The 18497-nt window shown below is 51.2% G+C and overlaps 1 protein-coding gene across 11 annotated transcripts in view; it reads right to left on the bottom strand.

Annotated features, from left to right (window-relative positions):
* The window catches only part of ARHGEF10L (Rho guanine nucleotide exchange factor 10 like), a 170888-nt gene that overhangs the window by 111249 nt on the left and 41142 nt on the right, over positions 1-18497 (bottom strand). For all 11 annotated transcript variants that reach the window (XM_066375213.1, XM_066375215.1, XM_066375211.1 and 8 more), the window contains exon 2: positions 4374-4453. In XM_066375213.1, the coding sequence (XP_066231310.1) occupies positions 4374-4410 (37 nt within the window). In that variant the 5' untranslated portion in view covers positions 4411-4453. The remainder of the gene's footprint in view (positions 1-4373; positions 4454-18497) is intronic.

Raw genomic sequence — 18497 nt, 5'->3', positions numbered from 1 at the left:
CTGCTGTTGTAACAACCCCACCTCCTAGCCTGAGATCCTTGAGGACAGGATTGTCTGGTCCATGCTTGCTCACAGGTGGATGACGAGTGAACAAGCAGGGAGGTGGATGGAGCAGAGAGATGGGTGGACGGACAAGCAGAGATGGACTGGTGGATGGATGCAATTCCCACCGACTCTCTGACCAGAAAAATCCAATCCCTCCCCCACAGTGGCCTGGGGGGGGGGCAGGAATCCCCAGAGCAGAACATTTTAGGTGTGAATGTATCCAACTAAAGAAGCCTCATCCCCCGGCTGCTTTCCTGTGGCAGAAACCCAGCGCTCACCCTCCCTCCCCAATGTCCTCCCAAGATGACGACGCAATGGAGGCCACTGAGTCGGGGACCCAGCCCCTCCTGGGAGCTTTGGGGACCCCGTGGACCAACATCAGCAGGTGGACTCTCCTGGGTGGTGCTGTGCTTGTGGCACGAACTCCTTCCCCAGGTGTGGAGAAATGCCCCGTGGAGCTCCCCACTTCAGCCTTATAGCCACCCCCATTTCAAGTGAGGCCACAGAGATTCCCAGAGCTAGAGTGATGTGGCCACAGTCACACACTAGGAAGAGGGAACCACATTTGAACCCAGATCTGGCTTCACTCACATCCCACACTCATTTCACTAAGCCCTGCTGCCTCCCGGAAGCCGCGTGAGCCCCTGAACACCTGGCCCCGTGGTGGCACACCAACAAAGAATGCAAGGGCTGAGTGGGGGCCAGGTCAGTGGCTTTTGAGCGCCAGTTCTGCACCCACTGGTGGGTCATAAAATCAGTCAGGGGGTTCCCAGGCAGCACTTGGATTTGTTCGTAAACTGCCTATTTCAGATATTCTTAAATATTGTAATATTCATAAAATCACATTTAGTATTACTTTTGATATTATTTTTTTCACTTCTGTTTAGTTAATGTATAAAACTTTCCTTTTCACCCAACAAGGCAGTGGCACAGTGGTTAAAGTGTCGGACTGGAACGTGGAGGACCCAGGTTCAAAACCCCAAGATTGCTGGCTCGAGCATGGGATCATAGACATGACCCCATGGTCACTGGCTTGAGCCCAAAGGTTGCTGGCTTGAAGCCCAAGGTCGCTGGCTTAAGTCAGAGGTCGCTGGCTTAAGCAAGGGGTCATTCGCTCTGCTGTAGCCCCCCAATCAAGGCACATACGAGAAAGCAATCAATGAACAACTAAGAAGCTATACCAAAGAATTGATGCTTCTCATCTCTCTCTCTTCCTGTCTGTCTGTCCCTCTCTCTGACTCTCTGTCAAAAAAAAACTTTCCATTTATGTAATTGGTGTGTGCGTCCCTACTCATGTATATGCATGTGTGTATGTGTGTGGGCATGTGTGCATTGACATGTGCACGTGTGTGTGTGTCGAACCTCCTTCTGCTCTCAAACACTCCATTCTGACCACACTGGTCTCCTTGCTGCACCGCAAATGTGCCACACGTGCTGCTGCCTCGGAGTCTGCCCTTTCTGTTGTAGGGTCCAGGATGTCCTTCCCCAGGTGTCCCTTCCTGCTCTGACCACCTGCAGGTCTCCTCTGCACATCCCCTTCTGGCAAGACCGCCTGCAGCGAGGCAGGGCTCCCTGCTCGCCCTGTCATTTTATTGGTCTCTGTGGCCCTCGGAGAGCACAATGTGCTATAAGTGTCATTTATTTCATTGTCTCCTCAGTGAGAAGACAGCTTCATGAGGGCAGGTACCTTGTCCGCCTCACTCACTGCTTTCCTCCAGCATCTGGCACAGTGCCCAGTGCATGGCAGGCTCCTAATAAGGATTTGTTGAATTCACACACACACTCACACACACACACACACACACACACACACACACACACACACACACCTCTTGTCATGCCTATGGGTTGTGGATTTAAAAGTTTAAAAAATATTGAGACAAATGGTCCTGACCAAGGGGGCCGAGGGCACTGAGGCCCCTGCCTGCTGAAATCTAGGGAGGCAGTGGTGGGGAGGGTTTTCCTTTACACCCGGCTGGCACTGTTGTGGTGACTACGGTTTCACAGTCAGACCACCGGGTTGCGCCCCCAGCTCTCCCATATACTGGCTGGGTGAGCCTCAGGTTAGCTTACCCTCCAGCCTGCAGTTCCCTGATCTGTAGAATGAGGGTAACAATGGTAACTGCCTTACAGCGTTGTTGGAAGGATGGACTGAACTAACACATGCAAAACACCTGGTGCCAGGTATGCACTCACTAGATGTGAGCCATTCTTACCAGGATGGTGCCATTTATCGTCACTGTCATGGCATCATCATGACCATCGGCAGCATCGTCATTATAACTATTATTATTATTATTATTATTATTATTACTATTGCCTGAGTCATAGCCCAGCCCTTGACCCTGGGTGAGATGGGCAGGCCTTACCCACTCACGGGGGCCAGGCCCAGACCGTGTCCGGGGATTCAGGTCATTTCTGTACCTTCTCCTTTGAAGAGTACAAATGGCCTCATCAATCAACACAGTCATGCCCTTATCCACTGAACTGTTCCCAGCAGCCCCTGAGCCAGGAAGTTCACAGAAAAGTAAGACGGGACCCGTCAATGTCAAGGAGCTCACTGCGGGGTGAAGCAGGCAGACGGGACAAGACAAAACCCCTGAGACTGAGCTGGTGCTGAACGAGAGGAGGGGGCTACACTTGCCAGGGTCTCGGGCACAGGCTGCCCTGCACAGAGCCTGGCAGGATGAGCGAGGGTCTGACAGGACTGGGTGGGGAGAGGTGTGCCAGGCTGAGGCCACAGCAGGTGCCAGGAACAAACATCGAGGGACCCGGTGGAGCAGAACACGTGAGCAGGAATGAAGGGGCTGTCAGATCTCTGAAGAGGTGTTTCAGAAAATCTGCATTTTATTTGGTAAGATGATAGGAAGCCGTCCAAGAGTCAGAAAACGGCCAAGAGCCTGGCTCAACCAGATGACACTAGCCAGCCAGCAATGTTGGGGAGAGCTAGAACAATAAATGTCCATCCAATGTTCCTTGAATAGAACTGAATGGATTTAGTCACTGAATTATTTTATTCTCACTTTCCATGTCTGGTCCCCTTGGTAGGTAGGAGAAAGGATGCAAGCTGACCAGGGCGGCAGGGGCCAGAGTAGGGACATCCTGGGACCCAAAGTCACCGTCATGAATCAGGAGATGCCTTTGACCCCAGTGCTGCTCCCAGGCTCCTGAAACCCAGGCAATCAGACGTCACCCCTTAATCAGAAGGAAAAATCAAGAAACCCGTCCCTGGATAATTAAGAGCTGACCTGAGCCCTTCCCTCCCATCTCGACAGGTGGCACAGACGGAGCTGGCCACACACACCTATGATGTTCCTGGACACTCCTCGTCCTCAGAAGAGCCAACCCCAGTGAATCCAGGAGGTTGGGACAGGGAAGCCACCCCCTATCGCAGAGAAGGCAGATCCACTATGCCGACCCCCGACCTTCGGAGAAGAACACGGCTCAGTGAGGGGTGCACGCAGCGCCCTGCCCACACCCCACAGTGATAACAGCTTCCCACTCATTGAGTGAGCGATCGATTACTACATACCAGAGCCTTACCTGTATTTAAGCCTTGCAACAGCACAGAGGAGGCTGTGGCTATTACCCCCGTGTCAATCGGTGATGACACAGAGCCATAGAGACACCCAGTCATTCAAGTGGCAGGGGCAGGGGCAGTCTCGTTACCATTGGACCTCCTACCTTCCCCGATGGGGGCAAGAGGACAGAAGCCAGGCCCAGTGGACGACACGGTCTGTGTCCAGCTCCCCCGGGGTGGGGCCTGGATTCCATCTGCCGTGTCTGAAGCCCCACTACCCGGGTTCAAAATAAAATAAAGTAAGATAAAATTTAAATAAAATACAGGACATCGAATGGAATTTCGGATGAAGAACAAATCATTTTTTTAACCTACAGTATTATTTTATTTACTTTTTGGGTTTTGTTTTGGTGGGGATTTTTGGTGTGTTTTTTTTGTTTTTGTTTGTTTGTTTGTGTGTCTTGTCAATCCTGAAGCGTTACCACTGCTAGATGGCCTGACCTTAGCACCTTTGCCGATGGCTCAGCCCCTTCCCCGCACGCCTTGGGTCCTCACCCTCGATCCACAGCTTTGTCCCCCAGCACACCTCAGTCCCCAAGTGGCCTCTGCCCGCCTTGTCCGGAGCCCACGCTGTGAGGAGAAAATTGATTTTCCCTGTTGCAGACAAGGAAACCGAGGCAGAGGGGTACGGTCACTTGCCCAAGGGCACCCCTCCCTGGGGGTCAGCCTGCTCCCAAGCTAGTGGCCCTCTGCCAGCCACCACAGCCCCGCTCAGACGGGCAGTGAGCGCGAAGCCCAGGGCACGTACCTGCGGCAGCCTGTGGAGGAGGTTTGGAGGAAGCCATCAGACAAAGTCCAGATCAGACCAGCCCTGCCCCAGCCGGTCGCCTGTGAAAACAAAGCCGGAAATCCAATGAGATGACGTTCAAGGCTGAAACTCCAGGAACAGAGAGGGGTCACGGGCTCACGATCTGTGCCCCCCAGCCTGCTGGCTCTCACATTCCCTCCCCAGCAGCTCCAGGAGCACAGGACAGCCCGGAAAGGGCCCAGCCCCCACCCGTCATCAATCATTAACCCCGAAAACCCAGCAGCTGCAAAACTGTAACCCTGTCTTCCCAGAACCCCCTGCCGCCCCGAGCTTCCTTTTGCCCAATGCCAGTGACCCTCGGGAGCCTGGGGGTTCCAGCCAGACTCCCCCTCCGTCCCTTCCGACTTATGGGTGAAGCTCCAGCCACAGAGACCAGGCTCATCATGCTCATCCCTCATGTTCCAGAAACTGTATCGCGCCTGAACGTCCTGGAGCGGCGGGACACGTCCTCCTCCTGGCTGCCCGGTAGCCACGGGCTCCTCTGAACACGGCCGCTCTCACCAGCCCCCACCTAGAGTCCTGCTGAAGGCCATCCACTCTCTGTCTCTCCTTGTCCTGCCCCATGGGGCTGGCCAGCTGGCAAGGGGCACATGGGTATAAGGAAAGTAAAGGACTACAGAGGCAGATGGTGCAAGATGGGGCAGAATCCTAACTGCTCGGAGCGGGGAGCAGGGTGTCTGCTGGCCTGGCTGTGGGGATTCATGCATCCAAGGAGCCAGTGCTACTAGTGGGCTTCCTACGCCTTGCGGCCAACCTTGCCAGATGTCCCCCACCGAACAGTGAGGGAAAGAGTTCTCCCCGCTCCTTAATGGCACTCTGAGTCAGTATTAGACGCTGTCCTTCTAGACTTCCCTGAGGAGGAGGGAAGCACCATGGAGAGACAGCACCTGCCCTTCCGTCTGATCTGCTCGCCTGCTTTCCGTTCCACTGTTCCACTCCTACAGCCCGCACTCCTTAACTGGCTCCCGCAACAAAAACAGAATGCATGTGAATGGCAGTTAATTAACAACAGCAAACATTCATGTAGCGTCTACGCTATCTCAGCCGTTAAGCACTTTACAAATGCTAACATATAAGAATCCACATTATATATGAGAACATGAGGCCCAGAGTAATTAAGTTTAAGTTGCCCAAGATCACACAGCTGGTAAGTGGCAGAGCCAGGGTGTGACCCCAGGCCATGGGCCCCAGGTTCTGTGCTCCTTAATTTACCACCGCGCTCTAGTGCACCCCAAAGTCCAAACAAAGTGCCGGTGCACAATGAAGAGTAAGTCTCCCCACCAACACCCATCACCCTGCTCCCCCAGCAGTGACCTCTATTACAGGTTCCTTAGGAAGCCTCTGGAACTATCCCTCGCATGCAGCGGCCTGCACACCTGGACAGATGCCTTGTTTTGCCCAGAAGGAAGCACACTGCACCGGCTGTGCCACACCCACATCTTTTGCTTAAGAACAGGGGTCCCCAAACTTTTTACACAGGGGGCCAGTTCACTGTCCCTCAGACAGTTGGAGGGCCAGACTATAAAAAAAAACTATGAACAAATCCCTATGCACACTGCACATATCTTATTTTAAAGTAAAAAAACAAAACGGGAACAAATACAATATTTAGAATAAAGAACAAGTAAATTTAAATCAACAAACTGACCAGTATTTCAATGGGAACTATGCTCCTCTCACTGACCACCAATGAAAGAGGTGCCTCTTCTGGAAGTGCGGTGGGGGCCGGATAAATGGCCTCGGGGGCCGCATGCGGCCCGTGGGCCGTAGTTTGGGGACCCCTGCTTAAGAACCTCAGTGATCCTTTCAGGACAGTACCTAGAAATGACTTTCACTATTTTTACTGGCTGTATAATATTTTTTTTAATGTACCACAATTGACCAATGTACTAGTCACTTGCAACAGACAGGGAGGTCGTTTCCAGGCTTTTGCTGTTATAAACAATGCAGCAACTAACATCCTCCACACAGACAACCTGGACCAAAGGGATGCGAGAACCCAGGACTCGTTCCTACAAATGCACCTGCTGGGTCTATTTTGATTGAATGCAAATTGCTGTGCACTGAGTGTGTGACTGTGCCTTTTAGCCCCACCCCTACCCTGAAGACTCTCAAGATTAAAATTTTATCTCCAGCAAAGGGCCTGGGAAAGCAAACCGAAACATCTGCATGCCCCTTTGCACGCTGCAAAGTCAGACAGCGGCTGCCCAGCAGTCCTCCTGCAGGCGCCTCCCCACCGTGGGTTCATTCGGAACCACTCAGGGCGGAGCAGAGAGACATCCAGCCCAGGCTCGTATGCAAACTGCCCCTTAAGTGCAATTTCCTGATGATGCAGAAACCCAAGCTCTTCCCTCCAGGCCAGGGAGTCCGATGTCCTCCCCTTCCTCCTCACTCTTCTGAGCCGATTCCCCCTATGCTCCTAGACCAAGGATTTCCCCAGCAAGGAAGAGAGACACTAATATTTACAAAGCTGACCTTTATTTGCATTATTCCACTTACACTGAGAAAGGAAATCAAGGCTTGGAAGAGTCAGGCTTTGCCCCGGGTCACAGAGGCAAGGGAACAAGGTGACAACACTAGGAATCAATCAGAGGGCACTCACCGTGAACCCTACTCTCTACTTTAATTACACTATCTCCCTGGACTCTGGGCTGGAATGGGAGGGGGGGTCTGTTATAAACTATTCTGGGTCAGTGAGGTCCCCAGGCAAGGACACAGACCTGCAAGCCCCATGCACGCCCATAGGCCCTGTAGCCACCATTGTGCAAACATGTGCCCTTAGTCTAACAGGATGTGGGCAAGGGTGTAGGAATGGCCCAGAGTAGCCTATTGTCACCACTAGAGACACTCATGGTACAGTAGTAGGAGAGTTCAGGCTACCTGATACCACCTGGATCCCAACACTCAGTAGCTATGACACCCTGAATGAGTTCTTAACCCCATTGCTGGGCTTCAGTTTGCTCACCTGCGAAGTGGAGATTACAAAGGTATCTACCTCAAAGGGTTATTGAGGAAGCTGAGAGTAAAAGTGCATAAAGCTCTTGGAAGGGTCCCTGGACACACTGGTCTGTGGCTGGCATTAGCACTCAGGGCATGGGCTGTGATGACCACAGCTCCGCCTTGGGAGTCAGGACCCTGGCTGAGGTCTCAGTTCCACTGGCAGGCAAGCTGAGCCTCAGTGTCTTCATCTGTAAAATGGGGGTCCTACTACCTGTCCCACGGGACTTCTAGCACCATGCCTGAAGCCAACCAGCAAGCACAGGGCAGGCTCAGACAGCACCAAGATGCCCATCCTTAAAGCTGTCACCACCAAAATGGGGAAAAGTAAATGGGACTCTGTGTCTGAATTCCACACCCCCAGGAGTGTAAGGGACCCTACGGGTGGCTCACAGAGGGACCCTGAGATTCCAGTGTTTCAAGCTGTGGGGTCCACCTGCAGACGGGGCTCTGCTTCGTCCTTTCAGTGACCTTGACCTCCCCTTGGCTTCTCAAGCCCTCGGGCTTTGTCTCTGTAAAGTGGGGAGGGACCGCACCTGCCCAGACAGTCCTATGGGCTGTGACAGGCACGGAGCCAGGTCATTGGTTTGAAAGTGCCAGGCTGATGGGAAGCTATTTCCTTTTTCTCTTTTACATCTTCCTGGAGCTAGGCATGGTCTGAAAGCTGTCAAGGTAGGTGTCTGAGCCGAAAGAAACGTGTTGGGAAGCTCCTTCGAAATAAGCCTCTCTCAGAAAAACGATCCAGAGCCCTTCGGCCATGACCATCTCTGACAATAGGGGCAGCTGGCTGAAAGCCAAAAATGGCCCAGCAAACAGAGGGCCTCTGACTCTGGTGTAAGAGTGCGTGGGACCACACCCAAGGATGGATAAAGTTAAAGGAGTAAATCTCATTTTGGTTCATCAACGTGAAGCTGATGAATATTCTATTGAGATCCTTCTCTAAGACCTCCCCTGAACTCCCAGCCTTTAAAACCCTCAAGTCCAGAGACCCACAGTGGGCTCTGCCCCCCAGGAGCAAGCCCACGCCTTTCCCTCCTCCTTTTCACCCCTAGGCCTGTTACCTGGGCCTTTCTCTCTCCTAAACTCCAAGGGCCCTTCTTCTGCCTCTGTAACTTTCTAAACAAACTTTCCCTTATAGTTTGAAGAAAAAAAAAAAGTGCCCAGAGGAAAAGAACTGAAAGGAAATTCACTACGATATAGGTGGGGTTATGCTCAATGGTCAGGTAATAGGGGATTTTCTGTTTACTTTGTGTTTTTTTAAATTGCCCAGATATTCCACAGTGAGCATTAGAAGAGAAATTACAAATAACTATCCTCATTTTTAAAAATAGGATTGGGCCCTGGCAGGTTTGCTCAGTGATAGAGCCTCAGCACAGTGTGCGGATGTCCTGGGTTCGATTTCCGGTCAAGGTGCACAGGAGAAGCACCCATCTGCTTATCCACACCTCCCCTTCTTGCTTCTCTCTCTCTCTCTCTCTCTCTCTTTCCCTCCTGCAGCCATGACTTGATTGAAATAAGTTGGCCCTGGGTACTGATGATGGCTCCATGGCCTCTGCCTCAAGTGCTAAGAAGAGCTCGGTTGCTGAGCAACAGAGCAATGCCCAAGATGGGCAGAGCATCGCCCCCTAGTAGACTTGCCAGGTGGACCCTGGTTGGGTGCATGCAGGAGTCTGTCTCTGGTTCCCCTCCTCTCATTGAATAAAATTAAAATAAAATTTAAAAAAAAAAGAGGATTGGCACAAGACTCTCATAGCAGGTCGGAACCAGAAAGCAGCTCCAAGAAGGTGTTGTTCTCACTTTACAGATATGGAAACTGAGTCCAAGGAGGGCAGGGACTTGCCCACATCATGGGTGCACTAGGCAGGCAGAGACGTGACCACAGTGGTTAAAAAGATGAGATTCGTTGCTAGATCTCAGTTCAAATCCCAGTGTGCACGTGCCAGCAGTACAGTGACTGCCTTTCTCACCCGTACCTGCCATGCAGAGTTCCCGTGGTGATAAAACGAGGACTGGGGGAGGGGGTGCGAGGTGCGAAGTATTTCCCACAGAGTAAGCTCTCCTACAAGCTGGCCACTGTTATCATCATGACGGTAACGGTGTGATGCTTAGGTGGTAGGGAAGAGTTTCTTCTCTTGGAGGGGGAGGTGAAGGGGGGGTCATCTCTAAAATGACTGCCAATACTGGCTGGGCAGGCAGACCCCCTGAACGGTGCCCTTCCCTGCTCCACTATGCAGAATGGCCACATTCAGACAGGGCGAGATGTAGAGGAGGCCAGGGAGGAAGCCCCCAGCCCTGGGCTGCAGGAAGTCAAGCCCAGGGACCCGGACCACCAGAGAGCAGCCAGCATTAGCACTCCCTCCACCCTCAGCAGCTCTGCTCACCACAGCGGTGTCTCGCTGACTCTAATTTAACCAAAGTGCTTATCAGTTCCTCTTACCTCTAGAGTTCAAAGTCCATCCAGCCCAAAGACCCATTTTAGAAAACAGCTCCTCCAGCCTGCACCTGCCGCCCTTCGCTAGCCTGTGCGATCCACCTCTCCCTGGGCTATCTCCCACCCCTATTCAGTTGAGTGACCCCATCACCTATCCTCCTGAATGAGACCTCGAGAAATACACCTGGACAGCTCCTGAAAGTCAGGCAGGCTGCAGAAGTCCCACCAGGAGTTTGAGGACAGGGAAGGCTGGCCACTGGAAGGGGAACCCAGTCAGGGAGGAGGGGGTGGGTAGGGGTCCCGGCAGGCAGAAGTCAGTCCCGGAAGCCGGGAAAGCCGCAGATGCGGACCCCCCTGAGTCAGCCGCCTTGCTGGAAGAAGGGTGGCTGACACCCAACCTTGCACAGAGGGAAACAAGGAGTAGGGTCTGGTCCAGGCACGCGTCTCCAACTCTGGCCTCAGACGCACCCGGGTCTCTCTTCTGGAAGCCAGGGTGAAAGGTGGGGGACAGGGGAGCGGGAGCAGGCGCTCGGGCTGGTCGGGACCAACACTCCTCCACACGACTGCACCTTGGAGAAGTCTGTCTGGCATTTGGCCCTTGTCAGACATGCACTTGGCTGACCTACTCCCCACAATGACTGTTCCACAACACACACGCTCTGACTTCCTCATCACCGTCAGGATGAAGTCCAGGCCCTAAGCAAGGCCCCAGAGGGCGCCGGCCACCCCCTCCCACTGACCTCGCGGCCTCAGCAGCCCCACCCCCGGCCTGACGGGGACTCCCGCTCCAGCCCTCATCAACCCCATGACCGGGCCAACCTGTTTTATGTTCCTGGGCCTTTTTTTCAGGCTATTAGCTCCCTCCACGTAGAGTTCTCTTTCACAACTAGCAAGCAAACTACTATCAACCTTCAATACCCAGACTTGGTTTCTCTTCTGTGAGGCCCCCCCCAGACCCATCTCACGTGGGTTCCCAAGCTTGGTTGTGGAACTTGAAACAAAAAAAACAACAACAAAAAACTGTCCCAGGCTCAAGATTCATGAGCTCACAGGTGCAGCCAGAAAAAGTGTATTATCAAAGAGCACAGTGATTCTGGGATGCACAGAGCCCCTATTATAACTGTCTCCCTCACTAGACTCTGACCATTTCATCTCAGTGTCTGCAGCACGGGCACCCATGCTAGACCCGTGTGTGTCCACGGGGCAGTCTGCCAGTCATTTCATGCCAGTTTGCAAAAGAGTTAAACACCCTGATATATGAAGATTATAGACCCAATGATCTTAGTGGAATTCGCTTAGCTCAGGATGATTGCCACTTATCAGCCTATATCATCGATGCAAATAGTATTGAGGTTGTCTCAGATACCTTTGGAACTTGTGGGCTCGTTTGAACAACCTCTTGCACCAGCCAGAGCATTTACAAGTCACATGCAATGGGACAAAAAGCATTCAGACAAACGTACATAGTGTTCAATGTAGAGTTCATGTGGCATTCAGAAACCAAGTACCAGCTTGCAATGCAATGCACCATCAAGCGCAGTATAATAAAACTCTATCTGTTGCGTGTTTGTTTCTGGCCCCCTCCCTCTCTCAGCAGTACATTTTTTTCACATTTGCACAAATAGCTGTGCATGTACTCCCCTGTTCAGAATGTGTCCATATTGTTTGCAAATAAATTATTGTGTTTTAATGCCATTGTGGTGTAAATATTTTTAAGTGAAAGACAGATAGACAGGAAGGGAGATGAGAAGCGTCAACTCATAGTTGCAGCACTTTAGTTATTCACTGATTGCTTCTCATACGTGCCTTGACCAGGGGCTCAAGCCAACCCAGTGCCCCGCTGTTCAAGCCAGCGACCTTTGGGCTCATACCAGCAACCATGGGCTCATGTCTATGATCCCACGATCAAGCCAGCAACACTACACTCAAACTGGTGAGCCTGCACTCAAGCCAGATAAGCCTGTGCTCAAGCAGGCAACCTCAGGGTTTCAAACCTGGGACCTCAGCATTCCAGGTCAACACTCTATCCACTGTGCCACCACTGATCAGGCTGTGGTATAAATTCTAAACCCTACAAAATAGAAGAAACAACAAAAGTGAAAACAATAGTCAAAAGAAAAGCGGTGATGACACCAAAAGGAAACCAAGCACTAGCGCTTCAAGTTTAAAAGACACAGTGAAAGCTTGACCAGGCGGTGGCGCAGTGGATAGAGCATCGGACTGGGATGTGGAGGACCCAGGTTCTAGACCCCAAGGTCGCCGGCTTGAGCAGGGGCTCATCTGCTTTAAGTAAAGCTCACCAGCTTGAGCCCAAGGTCGCTGGCTTGAGCAAGGGGTCACTCTGTCTGTTATAGCCCTCTGGTCAAGGCACATATGAGAAAGCAATCAATGAACAACTAAGGTGCCGCAATGAAGAGTTGATGCTTCCCATCTCTCTCCTTTCCTGTTTGTCCCTATCTCTGTCTCTCTCTGTACCTGTCACATACATACATACATACATACATACATACATAAATAAATAAAATTTAAAAGACAGTAAGAAAGAAATGCGTTATTTGGAAGGTGCAACAGAAACCAAAAAAAAAAAAATTTTGCTAGGCAGTATGATAAGGAGTATTTAAAACCTAGTTTCACTGTAGCACCTGGTAGTGAATCATCTCATGGCCTTTGTGTGTATTACATTCTGAAATTCTGTCAAATGGTGCAATGAAACCTTTCATGCTTACTCATCATTTGCATTCGAAGCATGGCGATCTTATTGAGAAGCCACTGGAGTTTTTTCCGAAAAGTTACACAACCAAATGAAAAGTCAGAAAATTCAAGTGAAGAAAACAATGACTAGTGACAAACTGCTGCTTCGAGCATCTTATTAAGCTGCCCTTTGAATACTGAAAATGAAAAAACCATCCACTGTTGCTGCAGAATTAGTAAAACCTTGCATCTTTAATGTCACTTGGGAAATTTTGGGTCCTCAAGCTGCCCCAAAACTTTGAAGCTCTACTGCTTTCAGACAATATCGTTCAGAGAAGAATCCAACAATATTGAAGAGAAAATTGTAGAGGGGATAAAGAAACTGAAATGTTTTTCCATTCAACTTGATAAATCAACTGGCATGAGTAAGCATGCTATTCTACTTTGCTCTGTGATCTACAGTGATGATCAAGACTTCAGGGAAGCCTGACCAGGCGGTGGTGCAGTGAATAGAGCTTTGGACTGGGCCGTGGAAGACCCAGGTTTGAAACTCCAAGGTCGCCCTGGCCAGTTGGCTCAGTGGTAGAGCATCGGCCTGGCATGCGGGAGTCCTGGGTTCGATTCCTGGCCAGGGCACACAGGAGAAGTGCCCATCTGCTTCTTCACCCCTCCCCCTCTCCTTCCTTTCTGTCTCTCTCTTCCCCTCCCGCAGCCAAGGCTCCATTGGAGCAAAGTTGGCCTGGGCGCTGAGGATGGCTCCATGGCCTCTGCCTCAGGCACTAGAATGGCTCTGATTGCGGCAGAGCGACGCCCCAGATGGGCAGAGCATCGCCCCCTGGTGGGCGTGCCGGGTGGATCCCAGTGGGACACATGCAGGAGTCTGTCTGAGTGCTTCCCCATTTCCAACTTCAGAAAAGTACAAAAAAAAAAAAGAAAAGAAAGAAAGAAACTCCAAGGTCGCCAGCTTGAGCGCGGGGTCACTGGCTTGAGCATGGGATCATAGACATGACCCCAAGGTCACTGGCTTGAGCCCAAAGGTCGTTGGCTTGAGCAAGAGCTCACTCGCTCTGCTGTAGCCACCCCCTCCACCCCAGTCAAGGCACATGTAAGAAAGCAATCAATGAACAACTAAGGTGCTGCAATGAAGAATTGATGCTTCTCATCTCTCTCTCTTCCTGCCTATCAATCCCTATCTGTCCCTCTCTCTGACTCTGTCTCCATAAAAAAAAAAAAAGAAAGACTTTAGGGAAGCCTGACCAGGCTGTGGTGCAGTGGATAGAACATTGGCCTGGGACGCAGAGGACCCAGGTTCAAAACCCCGTCGAAACCCCAAGGTCGCTGGCTTGACCGTAGGCTCACCAGCTTGAGCATGGAGTCACTGGCTTGAGCATGGGATCATAGACATGACCCCATGGTCACTGGCTTGAGCCCAAGGTCGTCAGCTTGAGCAAGTAGTCACTTGCTCTACTGTAGCTCCTCCCACCCGCCATCAAGGCACATATGAGAAAGAATCAATGAACAGCTAAGGTGCTGCAATGAATAATTGATGCTTCTCATCTCTCTCTCTTCCTGTCTGTCTGTCCCTATCTGTCCTCACTGTCTCTCTCTCACACACACACAAAATAAGACTTTAGGGAAGAACCACTCTGTTGTCTTGATCTACCTTGTCAGATCACTCGTGCAGAGATATTTAATGCTCTTCATGAGTGCTTCAAGTGAAGGGCTTAGACTGGGAAAAGTGCGTCGGAGAGTGTACGAACAATGGAGAGCATTACTGGACATCACTCAGGCACAGTCGCGAAAATAAAAGACACTGCGCACCCAGGTATGTTGTCCACATACTGTAGACAACATTTAGTTGCAAAGAAGCTTTCCCCGGAGTTGAACACAGGGATGAACGACGTAGTGAAGATCATTAATGATATTCGTAGTTGAGGTTTGAGCTCCAGACTGTTGACAGCACTGTGTGAAAGCATGGGTTCATAACACCAGCGCCTCCCTCTCTACAGGGAGGTGAGGGGGCTCACTGTGTGAAAGCATGGGTTCACAACACCAGCGCCTCCTTCTCTACAGGGAGGTGAGGGGGCTCACTGTGTGAAAGCATGGGTTCACAACACCAGCGCCTCCTTCTCTACAGGGAGGTGAGGGGGCTCACTGTGTGAAAGCATGGGTTCACAACACCAGCGCCTCCCTCTCTACAGGGAGGTGAGGGGGCTCACTGTGTGAAAGCATGGGTTCACAACACCAGCGCCTCCTTCTCTACAGGGAGGTGAGGGGGCTCACTGTGTGAAAGCATGGGTTCACAACACCAGCGCCTCCTTCTCTACAGGGAGGTGAGGGGGCTCACTGTGTGAAAGCATGGGTTCACAACACCAGCGCCTCCCTCTCTACAGGGAGGTGAGGGGGCTCTCAAGAGGAAGGGGGTCTTTCACACCTTTTTGAGCTGAGAAAAGTGAAACAGTTTCTGCAAACTGCATTAGTACAGCAATGGCTAAATGAAGAATGGATGGCTAAGCTCACACATATTGTGGCTATAATTAGCCTCTTCAAAGAACTAAATATTTCCCTTAGGGGTTTAATACAAACATTTTTACATTAATAAGATGGGTGCATTCAAAAAGAAACTTGTTCTTTGGGAAAGTCTCATAGAGAAAGAAGGCGTAGAAATGTTTCCATTTTTCCAAGACTTTTTGATTGATGCAGACATCAACCAGACATTCATCTTTAATATAATAAGTCAACATTTAAGAGCATTAGCTCAAAACTGTGACCATTATTACCCTGAAAATGAGAATCCTCATAAAGGCAACCTCTGGATCAATAACCCATTCATGGAAGGTATCAGCTCCTGCTCCGTCAATCATGGTGAAAAAGAAAAGCAGATAGATTTCTCTTCTGATGTCGTTCTGGTGTCCAAACATAAAATGCAATCACTGTCACAATGCTGGGATATCACTAGAAGAATATCCAGCTCTTAGTGACAACACTATTAAATTTTTTAATCGTACTTTTTACTACCTACTTGTGTGAGCAGACTTTTCAGCCCTATCACTAATAAAAAAACAAACAGAAAACAAACAGATGTCAATGCAGCCACTTCATCTCTGGGAAACAAAACTGCAGCCTCAGTTATCAAGCGTTCTTGCAAAGAGGCAACAGCAGCTTTCACACTAGCTTTATTTGCATTCACTGCTCTCTAGAAATTTCAGTTGTATTCTATTAAAAGTACTTTTGTTACTGTCTGGTTATTTTAGAGAATCTTCATTTCACAGCATACTTAAAAGAAAATGTGGGCCTGACCTGTGGTGGCACAGTGGATAAAGCGTCGACCTGGAAATGCTGAGGTTGCCGGTTCGAAACACTGGGCTTGCCTGGTCAAGGCACATATGGGAGTTGATGCTTCCAGCTTCTCTCCTCTCTCTCTCTCTCTCTCTCTCTCCCTCTCCTCTCAAAAAAAAAAAAATGAATAAATAAAAAAAAAAAAGATTTAAAAAAAAAAAGAAAATGTACAAAATACTAATAATAGTTGGTATTTCTGCCTTAGCAGTCCCCAAAATAACTCTCCTATTTTTATCAGTCCCCAAGCGTAAAAAGGTTGAAAACCGCTGTGCTAGACAACAGCTGCTGAGCTACACCGACTTGAGCCCGGAGGCCAAGTCCCGAAAAGCCTGAAAATCTTGCCCTGCTTGGGATCTACCCACTGTGGAGTCCCGTGAGGCTGGGGCGTGCCTGGGTCTGGCACAGCTGCAGGTGTGGGACTTCCAGACCAATGGAAAGGGGAGCACAGGTCCAGGTGAGAACTTCAGCCCCCCAGGTATCTTCTGCTCAGTCCAGAAAGACCAGAGACAAGAAGAAGAGGTCGGGCCTGACCAGGCAGTAGCGCAGTGGACAGAGTGTCAGACTGGAACGCGGAAGACCCAGGTTCAAAACCCTGAGGTCACCAGCTTGAGCGCGGGCTCATCTGGTTTGAGCAAGGCTCACCAGCTTGGACCCAAGGTCACTGGCTTGAGCAAGGGGTCACTTGGCCTGCTGTAGGCCCCCCCCATCAAGGCACATATGAGAAAGCAATCAATGAACAACTAAGGTGCCGCAACGCAGAACTGATGCTTCTCATCTCTCTCCCTTTCTGTCTGTGTGTCCCTGTCTCTTTCTGTCTCTATCATACACAAAAAAAAAAAAGAAAGAAAGAAAGAAAAGAAGAAAAAGAAAGGGGGGGGGTCGGGATGCTAGCTGCAGAGTATGAAGAGAAGAAGAGGTCAGGATGCCCCCAGAGTTTGCAGGGTGGCAGGACACCCAAAGCTCTGCCCTGGGAGCCCCAGCACCAACGGCCAACTCCTGCAAAGCCTGGAGGCAGATGGCACCTGGGGGCTCTAGAGAGCCGAGGTGCCTGCTGCAAGACAGCAGCAGAGGGGCCAGAGCAAGAGGAACAGGACCAGAACTCGGGGCCCTGGGCAGAGAGGTGTGGGAGGGCTCGGGCTGGGGTCCGGGAGACCCAGCTTCACACCCTGCTCTCCAGTGGCGAGACCTCGGGAAGTTATTCACCCTCTGTGTCTCCTGTCCTCATTGGTCAGAGGCAAATGTAAATGAAATGATGTTTGACAATGCTGGTAGGTTCTGTGTGTGTGTGTGTACCATATTTTGTTTTATTTTTTTATTGAATTTATTGGGGTGACATTGGTTCACAATACCACAAGTTTCAAGTGTACACCTCAATAAAACATCTTCTGCACACTGCATTGTGCGCCCGTCGCCCCAAGCAAAGTCTCTTTCCACCCCCATTTATCCCCCTTTGCCCACCTCCCCCAATGCTAATAGGCTCTTAATAAATGTTAGTTCCCTTCCCAGAGGCCGTGCCACTCCTTGAGGACACTCCGCGTTTTCCCATTCTACAGACTGCTCAGTTGAGTCCAGGCCAGCTGTGGACCAGAATGCGTGCCCTGCCCTTCGTGACCCTCTTCACCCTTGAGCTCACAAAATACTCGTCTTCAAAAGGATAGCAGCTGACACCCGGGCATTGCCACGCACCAGGCCACACGCTGAACACTTTTCGGTTTCTGTCTAATTTAACTCCCATAAGAGATGAGGAAAAGGAAGCGGAGTGCCTGCAGGACGTCCCCAAGGCCACGCAGCTACTGAGAGAGCCGTCACTGGGGTCCGCTGTGCCGTGAGGGCGACAGCCAGGTCAGAACCCTCAGACTACAAGTGCTGGGCAGATGCGTGGGTAAAGGGGGAAGACCCTCTAGGCCTCCCCAGCCCAATGGCTGGAGGCTCCAAATGCCAGAGTGACAAGAGGGCCAGCTCCTGCCCTCGCCCACTAAGCGCCAGGCCACTCAATGGGCTTCCCGCAGCTGGAAGGGGGAGGGAACGCTCTGAGAGGAGCACCCTCATGGCTACGGGCAGGGGTGAGGCTTGGTCAATGGCTGAAGCCTCGAACAATGGAGGCTCTGTCCTTGCCAGAGTAGGCAGCCCCAACCCCACCATTCCTCCATTGATTTCCTTGGCTAATTGTGCCCCTGGTCAATGATCCCAGCAGGAGAGGTGGGAGCGGCCCCTGGAGGAGGCCTGTGGGCAGAAGAGCCCCCCTCCTGCCACCCCATACCCCTCCAGAAGGGGGAGCCCTAACTGCTGTTGCCTAGGAACCCAGAGCCAGCCAGAAGCTGCAAGACTCTGTGTGTGCATGGTGGGGGTGTGGTGCTGTCGCCAAGCTGGTCCCCAGCCCTTCCTCCTCCTCACAGCCCCCAGGCATATTAACCCTTTTGCTCCCAGCTTATCCAGCCCAGACAGGAGGTGCCAGGCTGAAGGGCCAGGTGAAAAGGCTCCTAATATGGTCTGAACTATCCTGACCACATCACCTGCCCTCATTCCCAGAGGGTCCCAGATCCTTAGCCGCGTCCTAGGTGGCTCACGTGGTAGGGCCCTACAGCACTCACACTTGGAGGCTAGAA

This window comes from Saccopteryx leptura, chromosome 3, assembly GCF_036850995.1.
Source record: "Saccopteryx leptura isolate mSacLep1 chromosome 3, mSacLep1_pri_phased_curated, whole genome shotgun sequence".
Lineage (NCBI taxonomy): Eukaryota > Metazoa > Chordata > Mammalia > Chiroptera > Emballonuridae > Saccopteryx > Saccopteryx leptura.
The sequence above is the reverse complement of the archived record's forward strand: the minus strand, read 5'-3'. Positions and strand labels throughout refer to the sequence as shown.